At 45.9% G+C, this 11,238-nt stretch overlaps 1 protein-coding gene across 1 annotated transcript; it reads left to right on the forward strand.

Moving 5' to 3' along the window:
- The first annotated feature begins 382 nt into the window (after positions 1-382).
- On the forward strand, positions 383-8,983 carry bcat1 (branched chain amino-acid transaminase 1, cytosolic). The gene is made up of 11 exons (XM_029249741.1): positions 383-547; positions 1,426-1,473; positions 4,265-4,465; positions 4,661-4,771; positions 4,961-5,080; positions 5,256-5,416; positions 6,579-6,721; positions 7,006-7,091; positions 7,816-7,956; positions 8,051-8,125; positions 8,846-8,983. Exons 1-11 carry the CDS (start codon positions 491-493, stop codon positions 8,882-8,884), a joined length of 1,182 nt encoding a protein of 393 aa, XP_029105574.1. The 5' UTR covers positions 383-490; the 3' UTR covers positions 8,885-8,983.
- Positions 8,984-11,238: the final 2,255 nt, after the last annotated feature.

Here is an 11,238-nt window from a genome sequence, read left to right on the forward strand (position 1 = left end):
AGGCCTAACCGTAACCATGACTATAACAACTTTGGGTCTTACAGCAACAAGCACTCATGAACTCTCAGGACACCATCTGCTCCAAGGGATGACCCTCTTCAGCTCAGTAAAACTCTGTAATATCTAGTCATATGCTTCCGTTAATGGTAAATATGACACAACAGAAAGGGGCAGAATGATAAAGCATTAAAAAAATAACGTCAAAGTCATTTTGTGAAATACTTAGTTCTGCCATGAATCCTGCGCTATCAGGACTTGACAGCACGGATGCTTATTCTCCAGCCATTTCTCCGTGACCCATTTACCAAGAACGCTCGTGCTGTTAATAAGTTTTTTGCGCAACGTTTGCGTTGCATCGCTATAAAAACGAGTTCCCAGAATGCAGAACCCAACGAGCGACTGTACAGTGCAGCGCTTAATCTGTAATCGGTTTAACTCGCGCTGACAGCGCGGCGCGGCTGCAGCGCGACACTACCGCTCCGCATCCATCATGGCGAGCGCTCCGACGGTGCACGCGCCAGCCGCGGGCTCCACCACATCCCTCCAGGTACACGCGCGCGCGCACACACACGTCCGTCCGTCCGTCGTTCACTCCATATTGCGCGGGAGCGACTGTGTCTGCGCAGGTCACTGCAGCGCCTTTAATCTGCAGCACCGCCATTGGTAGGAAAAAAGGGGATTAGAAAGATGTGCGTTTTGCCTGACTGAGTGACGTGCGGCGAAAACGCGTGCTGTTAGATATACTGCAGCTCGCGACCCACATTTGATGCGTAACGTGAACATGATTTTCGGTGGAGAACAGTCGATATTTTAGTCTAACGTATACTTGTCTAATCATGTATACTGTACTGTACATTAGATAGCGTCAATGGGCACGTCAGAACCGCGCCATCGTGTCAGGAAAGTACGTCATCATGCACTTGAAATGTAGCACTATCTATCTATCTATCTATCTATCTATCTATCTATCTATCTATTTTCTTTCCCTTGTCATGATGGTTGTCCAAGACAAATTTCCCAGAAATGGGACAATAAAGTATATTCTATCTATCTATCTATCTAACACATTGCTACAGAAGGATCAGTTTTTGTCAGAAATGAAAGTTGCCACGTATTAACGCATAATATGCAGAGCGACGTATTTCGTGTGCAGAGCCTTCATGTGGTGGAGAACATGTCAAATCGCAGGAGTATGTAATGTGGGGACTGCCGTGGTGTCCAACAAGCCTAATGTGCCGCCCAATTGTTAGAGCGTAGCTTTGCTGAGTAGTGTGGGTCATATTTTGGACCCCCGGCAGTTCACCGACATTATGAGCGTTACTTTTGCCACGTGAGTCCAAAGAGGACCTGGACGCTGTTCATGGAGGCGGAGGCGATGTGTGTGCGAGCCGCTCTCACTGTGTCTTTTCTCTCCTGTGCACACAGGGCCCCAGAGAGGAAACTGGCCTGGAAGGAGCCGTTCCTATTTTTAAGGTGATTTATTTCTGAAAGTCTGCGAAAAGCCCAGAAGGAGCAGTTTACTGTGGGCACTGCGCCCTGCGGGTACTGCTGCCACTTGGGTGGAGCAGAAGTGCTCTTTTTTTTCCTTGTCTTTCTTTCCCTGTGACACTGACTCCCTGTTGCCTTACATAGCCTATCCCAGTGTCCAGGTAAAAGGTACACGTAAAGATTCATTTCAAACTGATAAAGCGGGGGTTTCAAACTCAATAGCCACTGTATTCAGTGTGCTCTGTGTATGTGGGCTGTCAGTCTAACCGCTTCCCCTGTCCAAAAAGGCTGGGTTTTGGTACATTATAATCTCATAATCGTAAGTACTCATTTCTCGAAGTCCACTTGAACATGTTTAGATAAGGAGCAAAAATTAGGCTGCATCAAATGTACTTCAGTGGTTTAAAAGTATCTAAAAACAAGTCTCTAAAATTTAAAATGGGGAATAGTATGACGCAGGCATAATTGGAGCAAGGACAAGTGTAAAAGTGAAATGAGACTGAAACCCCAGGAGTAAACAATGCACCCTGTCCAAATGGGACGGGAATAGGACGGTTCTGTGCGAAGCCCTGTGAAAATAACTTGAGAGTTCTGCAAATGCATGGCTGTCAAGTATGAAAATTATGAGCACTGTTACCATGCATCGCTGCCGTCTGTGTGCCAGCAGCATGCGACCAGGTATACTGTGTATTAACACTACATCACGGCTGCCTCTGTTTGAGCAGTGTTTTGCTAGGTGTACTCGCCTCACTTGCCTTTGAGAGAAGATCCAATGGCAACATTTTGATGCTTCACAGGTATATTCCCACAGTGAAAAATCAAAGCACTTCCCCCCGTCAGTCAAAGTGAAACAGGGGAGGGGCAAGCAGGTCAGCCTGTGTCCTTGTCCACCTTTCCTAAAAAAAAAAATCTCTTTCAGAATGCACCCCTCTTCTAAAATCCAATTAAAATGTGTCTCCTTTCAAAACAAATCTCAGGAGCTGTGTCTGCCCATGGATGGTCTGTGCCGGTGGTGGCAATAATCCAAGATTGAGTCTCTCTGAATCAGTGGACTGGTCTTGGCAGTGTATGAGAGTAGGGTCTCAGGCTCACGCTGGTCCCCTCATCCTGGCTCTTCTTTGGTACGACTCTACAATTCGATGGACAAAATTCCCTGCAAGGAGAGTGGACCTTCCCCCATACGTCCGCAAATCCTTTGTCAGTCAGGATTGACTCTTCCTGGAGAACCTGGAGGCAGGTATTAAGAGATAGGTTGCTGGGAGGGCTGTAGAAGTCACTCCGATATGTAATCCCTGTCCCATTCAGGTTAAACATTGCTTGGCTAAAGAGAGGAGCCAAGAAGTGCCAAGAGTCAGGAAGATGACATTGCTTTCCTTCACTGTGCAAGGCCATCTTCATGTAGTCTCTTTGCTTCATTATAACTGCATTTTCATTTCACACAAAATGTAAAGCATCTAATTTGTATTGCAATTTCATTTGTCTTAATGGCAATTTCATTCTCTTTATGCTATGCCTTTCATTACCTAGTTGCCCCAAGGCTTCTCATTAAAGCTCTTCTAACACTACAGTTAAAAACTGTTTTTTGTTAGTATCATACATCCATTTAATGTTTAGTTTTGTGCTCGAAGGGGAGTATGAGGCATTGGGTGGAATGTGTTCGTGGGGAAGTGATGGAAAAGGACACGCATGCAAACATTCTTACACGGATGTGCAAGTGGAATGAGCAGACTCCCATTGGCCAGCTGCTCTGTGGAACCACAGCAGTGCATGCTGGTCCTGGTCTTCATGGCCATATAGGGCAGATAGGATTAAAGCCCAGGTACAATTGGATGTGCTGGATTTATGGTCTGGTAATAGCTGATAGGTGACAGTGAAAAAAAGACAGCAGGGTGTGTAGTGGAGCAGTGAGACCACTTCTGTTTTCCGAATCATCTCTGCGTTTTCGTTCATTGTAGCTCAGGCCTGCGGTTCTGTTGTCTGTGTTTCTGAGCTTAAACTGGTCCTGGTGTATGTTGGTGTGTTTGTGTGTCTGGGATCATCATCAGAGTTATTCCACATCCTGTCTGTATCGCTGCCTGCTTGTTTAATCATTTCTGTCATCCCATCATCAGGGCAGAGGCATAAAAGGGTGAAAAAAGCTGAAGGACACTTGTCTGATGCTGTTCTCTAAAGTGTCTTACAGTGTTAAGATACCTACAATTATGTACCTATTTATACAGCTGGGCAATTTAGGGTAAGTACCTTGCTCAAGGGTACTACAGCTGGAAGTGCGATTCAAACCTTCAACCTTTGGGTTCAAAGGCAGCACCTCTAATCGCTATCATAGGTCCCTTTGTTTAAACTCCCGTAGTCATTTTTAAAAGGGTAGAAATAGCCGGGAAACCATGAAGAATGTGCAATGGAGGATCGATCTTTGACCGGAGTGTGGTGTTGCAGAACACTCACAGGAAAGTGACACCTTTGACATGGCTTACACAGGTAATATGAGATTACACAGGTCGGGACAGGAGGGAGAAATCTGTGCCGATCTCTAATCCGTGTCTGAGCTCTGCCACAAGAGTGACTGCAGTGGTAGGCAGATGTTTTCGGTGCTTATGAGCCTGATCTGAAATGCTTTTGCTTTGGTCCCCCCGCCTACAGACTGAGAACGCCCCCTGTCTTTGAAATGAGAGCTTTGTGTTTGTCCGCTTTTTCTTACTTCCGTAGTGTCTCGATATTTCTTTGTTTGTTTGTGAGCATGTGCAGATGTATGAATGTCTGGCATCTGCACTCCCAGGCAGCAGATGTGGTCATTGAACGGTCTCCTACGTTCAGTGCCAAACCAGAGGTGACCACCCTGGTGTTTGGGAATGTCTTCACGGACCACATGCTAACTGTCGAGTGGACCGGTGATGAGGGCTGGAAGAAACCCCACATCAGACCTTTCCATAACCTGTCTGTCCACCCAGCAAGTTCTGCTTTGCACTATGCTGTCCAGGTGAGTCTGCCTGAGCATCGCTCTCTAGGTCACAACATGTCTCACTCCAGCCCATGGGAGTACCTACAATAACGCAGCTGTGGTACTCCAGTTAGAGATACTGCAGGTGAAATGTGGTGCTTTTCAGCTTTCTGTCCTCTGTGACAGGTCCTTTACCCAGATGTTCCATGTCTCATTCCTGCCCTCTCTATGCAGCTCTTTGAAGGAATGAAGGCATACTGGGGGCAAGATGGCAGGGTGCGGCTCTTCAGACCGATGCTCAACATGAAGAGGATGCTCAAGTCTGCAGAGAGGGCCTGTCTGCCGGTAAGCCTAATGCCTACTGGTGTGAGGTATTGTAGCTGACACCGGGCCAAGAACTTGTTCACACCAATGTTGAGTGTGTCCCCACGTCCCATACTTTCTGTGCAAACGTAGATGTGTGAGCCTCTGCCCCAGGTCACTCTTTCCCTTCCTAGTTCTTCCTGGTTCTCATCCAATCTCTCTCCTCCTCAGAGCTTTGATGGCGAGGAGCTGCTGGAATGCATCAGGAAGCTGGTGGAGACTGACCAGGATTGGGTCCCCCGCTCAGATTCTGCTAGCCTCTACATCCGACCCGTTTTGATAGGCACCGAGGTTGGTGCTGGCAAGAGTTGGCACAGCTGAAAAAGTGTTAGAAGTGTGACCTTACGAGCCCTAGCGGTGTTGTTCACTCGGACCATTTAATTTACAAGGATAGCCCCATGCTGGCCACTCATCCATGTACTGTCCATGCCAGCTGTCAAGTATCTTTATGTCGTGTCTCTTGCAGCCCTCTTTGGGTGTGAAGAAGCCATCACGTGCGCTCCTCTATGTCATCCTCAGTCCAGTTGGGTCCTACTTCAGCACCAGCACCAAGCCACTGTCCCTGTGGGCTGATCCAAAATATATACGGGCCTGGAAAGGGGGAACTGGAGACTGCAAGATGGGCGGGTAAAGTGCAGCATGCATTCTGTGCTCCTAATGAGGGGTTTGATATTTTTACCATGATTACATGGTCATAGAAAGGGATCTAAATTCACCGCTATTTGCTTGTGTTTATGGCAATGAAAGGGAGAATTATCCTTTTAAGGTACACAGTGAAGGATGCATTTCCTCTTAATCAACAGGTGAAAACACATAAGCACAAAGAGGGCATCAGCAGCTGTAATGTCTGAGCAACAAACAGTTGGAGCGGAGCGCCCCTCTAATGAAAAGGAGTCTAAAAATGTCGGCGTGCCCTAATGCGATGTTTGCAAGCAGCCCTCACGTGGTGGCGCAGACCGCGGTGAACACTGCAACAAGAGCTGCAGTATTTAAGTGGTAGTTGAAACTCCCACTAATGCTGCTAATGCGGCGCAAACTGCTTAGCGGATATCCTCTGGGAGGCCGGAGAACGGATTTGCTGCGCTGGGGGATTTCACCACAAAGCACCATGAGTCCACATCTGTCGAGCATTACAACACAAAGATGCAGAGGGGTAACCGGAGTCTGTCCGTAACGTACTGCGCAGCATCGGGCAAGTGGGACCTTGCCCCCTGCATAGACTCGGTTAGGGAAGAAGGTACCGGTGGAACTGTTTGACCTGGTGTCTGTATACAATGTTTTTTTAAAATGTTTGGAGTGGTGGGAGGACTGAATGTAAATCAGGGTCAGTTCTCAATTGGTGGCATTGCTCCAAAATTAAAAGTATGGTGTATTTTAAAAGAGAAAGCAGTCTAACCCATCTGGTGGTGGACCGGATGGTGGCTAAGATGTAATGGAAAATTATCATGCATCTGTTTCTGTATGCAGCGTGGCAGTATTGCCTGTTTTTTTTTTTCTGTAATGAGCACTAGATTGTTTCTCTTGTGCTGTAGAAAGAGAACAGAAGGGACAGAAGAACTTTGTGATAAAGTTTTATGCAGCTACTCATGTGATGAACATTGGTTCATATGGTGGAAAGAAACAAACTAACTGCACTTAAGTTTCACACGTCTGCATCTAAGTTTCTCTTCCTGCTAATGTAGAGTAATTCACACATTGTATTTTCTGTGAGATGTACGTCGCTGGACAAAAGTGTCTGCTAAATGAATAAATGTAAACGTAAATGTGACTCGGTTTTCGCCATCTGTAGGAACTATGGTAACTCAATCTACGCTCAGTATGAGGCAGCAGCCTACGGGTGCCAGCAGGTTCTCTGGCTGTACGGGGAAGACCATCAGATCACTGAGGCGGGCACTATGAACCTCTTCCTTCACTGGATCAATGAAGATGGGGGTAAAGTCTAGAGCCATAGCCTGAGCAGTGAATTTTCTGTCAAACCTTTATGAATATAGTTCATTATACCTCTGTCCCCATCCAATGAACTCGAATATCTTCTGACATTTGTTTACTGAGCCAGTGAGAACCAAAGTGATATCCACTGCCCCTTCGTTTGGGCCTGATAGAACCTTTTAGGGTCTGGTGGAGAGAGTCTTCACTTGGCAACCAAGTTGTGAAAATGCAACAAGCACTAAAATTCATGTGTATGCTGAGCAGTTTCCCTCTGGTATGTTTTACAGAAGAGGAGCTAGCCACCCCTCCACTAGATGGAGTCATTCTACCTGGGATCACACGTCAAAGCATCATAGAACTTGCCCAAAAATGGGTAGGAGTGTGACAGCTATTCCATCCCCCCCACCTTCATACTTCACTAGGGGCACCTTCCCATCCCACTGGATGGAAATGAATATTCATTCAGTTTTTATTTAAAGAGAGCTCATCTTTCGCAGTGACACAGAGTGGTGAACAAAGGCTCAAGAGATATGGTAGTAACACAGATAAAAGGTTGGCTATACATTAAATTACAAGAACTTTACTAGGTAGTAAAGCTATAAAGTAAGCCGACTGGCCGTGGAGGAAAGGAAAACAAAAAAAAAACTCCAAACCAAAAGGCAAGGGAGAAAAACACACCTCTGGGGATCCAGGTGCCTCTGGCTGCCCTCCTCAGGGCTTTCTAGATAGAAAAATGAGCACCAGTACTAACAGCCCACAGAGGAAACCTATACAGCTGTTTGTGATATTGCTATAATTACGAGAACCTAATAAATTGAAGTCCAGGTGCTTGTTATTAATTTCTGTTCTTTATCGGATGTCTGAGACACCTGGCTTAGGTTTACTCTTTTTCCTCAACAAATTTTCTTAAAGAATTGCTGAGGACAATATCTGCATGTAGTTAGGACCATTTTAATCGCGAGCCCAGTGCCGTACCCACTTCATCACGAGTCGATGAGATGGTTTGCACCTCTCTTCCCAGTTTAATTGTGAAAGTTTGCACCTCTTCACCGCTTCCTGCTTTTAGCACAACCATTTATACCACTTTCTTTCTGCAGGGGGAGTTTAAAGTTTCGGAGCGCTCCATCACAATGGCACACCTGGAGCGTGCTCTGAAGGAGAACAGGGTCATGGAGCTGTTTGGTTCCGGTACTGCATGTGTTGTGAGCCCAGTAGGGCACATTATGTACCAGGGCAAGGTTTGTACCCACCCTCCAACAGCTCACAGTACGCATTTTGTGTTCACTGCAAATATCCAGCCAGGTTGTGACCTGGGTTCCTGTGTTTTTGCAGAGTTTGCACCTCCCCTGGCAGGAGAACACTCCCCGGTTGTCTTCCAGACTTCTGAAAGAGCTCACAGACATTCAGGTGAGCCCGTTTTCCACCCCCTCTGCTGTTTGGTGTGTGGAGCCAATATCCTGCATTTGGCTCCTGTGCACCGCGGTAAGGAACGTTAATGTGGAATTTAATGCTGCTCAAGGATGGCAGGGAGAAGACGAGGATGGCCTAGCCCATCCCAGAAGTCACTCCTTAGGCAGCTTTTGCAATTAATGTAAGGTGTGCATTTGTGCTTTTGTAGGTATTGAAGCCAAGACATCGCTCAGTGATGTCCATTTGAGAGGACTAAATGATGTGCCTTTTTGAATCACAGGCAAAACAGGGACACGTGATGGAACTCGGGACCAGGGGTGGAGGCTGTATTCACTGATGCAGGGCCTCGCTTTCACTTTCTTGTTAATTAGAAATCAGCTGCCTTTGTTTATCTTCACGGGCGGTTATTTATTCTCTCATTCAGTCCGTCAGAACAAACCTTCAACATCAGACGCCAATAACTGGATTTGTCTTCATGGTTGTCATGGATTTGGAACATTTAGTAGAGACTTCCTGGTGACGGAGGATATAGATCTGCTGATGGATACTATTGTTTGTGCATTTGTGCATCGCCTTCTTTCATCAGCTGTACTCGTCAAAACACAAGTTTGAATGTTACACACCAATTGTTTGGTGGCTTGCAGCTGCCCAGTCTCATGTGACCATTATGTGACCCCTCTGTGATCCCATAGTGACCCATGCCCTCCTCTTTTTCAGTACGGACGGATCCCCAGTGACTGGAGCTTCCTGGTGTAGACAAATTGGTGGACGTTCAGATGACCGAGTGAGAGAGAAGGAACAACGCAATACACACACATTTTCAGAACCGCTTGTCCCATACGGGGTCGCGGGGAACCGGAGCCTACCCGGTAACACAGGGCGTAAGGCCAGAGGGGGAGGGGACACACCCAGGACGGGACGCCAGTCCATCGCGAGGCACCCCAAGCGGGACTCGAACCCCAGACCCACCGGAGAGCAGGACAGTGGTCCAACTCACTGCGCCACCGCACCCCCGGTGGAACAACGCAATATTTGATACCAACTCTCAGTTTAGGAGTTCATCTGGGTTCCCCTTTGTTTCACAATTGTACATGTCTGTAGAGAATGCATAGAGTGTACTTAGCCATATTATAAATACACACATTCTCTATGCATTCCCTGGAAGCACACACATTTACGTTATTATATGTATTCATTCAGCAGTGTATTTCCCCAAGAGACAGTTACAGGTAGATATGCAATTCCCAAAGTACAGTTCGCTACCCTGAACACCGAACTTTCAGACTAGTCTTGATTTTCCTCCGTCGAGGTCAGAAACCTCTTTTCCATTTGGTTTATTTCTTAATTTTTATGTGCTGCTTCACTGTGGGGGAGGCCACTGCTGCCCCTAGAAGAAAGGAAAGGTGTTGTGCCCCCTTTGGATCTCCCATTAAGTTGTGGCATTGGCCACAATTCTGACCTTGTCACCTGGGAATCGATTTTGTCACCTGGGAATCATGCTTCCTTTTGACTTTGTTACCTGTGCTTCCATTCCATGTGTGCTCTTTGCATGTCAGCCTTTGCACTTTGAGTGTGCAATGGGCAAGAGCAATAATGCTAAGGGAGTCACTACACACATTTCTTCCTAATCTAAGATCCTGAGCCACAGGCTGTTAGTTTCTAGGATTTTATTAATGTACAGCAAAGCCTAAGGCCATAGAGGGTAAGAAATGTTGAAAAAATACAGGAACAGCTGTCTTGATACAACATTTGAAATACTTGAGAGCAAATGTTTTACAATAATATAGAATACTGCTACCATCCAGGGTGTAGCTCCCCGTGTCTTGTGCCCAGTGCTCCGGGATAGGCTGTGGTTCGCCATGACCCTGCTCAGGACAAGCAGTTACAGATAAAGGTTTGGGTACCATCCATCCTTCATCAAAGTAAAGCACAGTTTTGTGTTTGAGTATTCAAAACTGCATTTTTTTGGGACAGCTGTTATAGCTAAGCTACATGATAAATGAAACAGCCCAAACTATGACTGTGGCTGGGAGAAGCAATGGTGGGAAATAACTAAAATTGTGAGGATTTTGAGTGTCCTAAAAATTTGAGTAATAAGTTTCGCTAAAGTATGATGACACAAATTAGGATTTTTCAAAGCACATCGAATACAAAATTCACTGTACAAGGTTAAAGAAAGTATTTAAAATATAAGCATCAGAAATTCTCTGCATCCATGTGGAGAGCAATATTGGCTTTTTGCAGCCTAATTCGAAGCGCAATGATATAGCAGTTTGTTGCACCTTCTGTAACCCTTGCGCTGTGAATCAGCCTGGGAATATGCAGCACCAGAAGTGCGTGGCTTTCACAGTGCTTCACTCACGCACACACACAAACTGGCCCCCAGTAACCCCTGTCGCCCACACAGGATCTGATAACTTACACAAAGGCCGTCGCTCTTGCTGTGAAACTGTCAGCCTGTGGGATGTGAAAAGCAAAAAGTGTGAGAGTGGTTTGTTCTGTCACTGATGGCTTTTGTGCCAAAAGAAAGGTCAGTTTTGTTACTTCTGGTGTGTCTGTAATTGTGTGTTTGTGTACGCTAGTCTGTGTACTTGTAGGTTGTGACGTCTTTAGTAAATGCGTGTCTCAGGGGCAGCAAATGAAATCTAAAAGCACCACATGATCAGTATTTACTTTGTGACTATGAGCAATATAATATGTATTAAAATTAATTGTAAGGGAAATAGAATATATGTATTACATAATATTTTGGTAGCAAGGTAAAATTGTATTTTGATAGTCCTACCTTTTATGTTTGCAAGTGTTTAACGTGCAGACGTGTGCTGCCTTGAGTTGGACAAAAACTTAAAAATTCTCTTTACTGTAGAGATCTGTATTTGTAGCTTCTAAAGTAGATGATATGTGAACCATCGGGAGTAGTGTATGAACAATGTTCACCTAAATAAAGTGTTATTAAGTCACCAGTGTGTGTGTGAACGGCACTGTGACTGCGCTCCTGTGTGATGTTAAACTGGTGGACAGTGATCCAGCATAGCTGTAAGAGCAGCAGCCGATTCACTATCTGTGAGAATACTGTGTCACTGGTGGCAGAAGTGGGATCCGCTGTCATT

This window comes from Scleropages formosus, chromosome 2 (genome assembly GCF_900964775.1).
Source record: "Scleropages formosus chromosome 2, fSclFor1.1, whole genome shotgun sequence".
Classification (NCBI taxonomy): Eukaryota; Metazoa; Chordata; class Actinopteri; order Osteoglossiformes; family Osteoglossidae; genus Scleropages; species Scleropages formosus.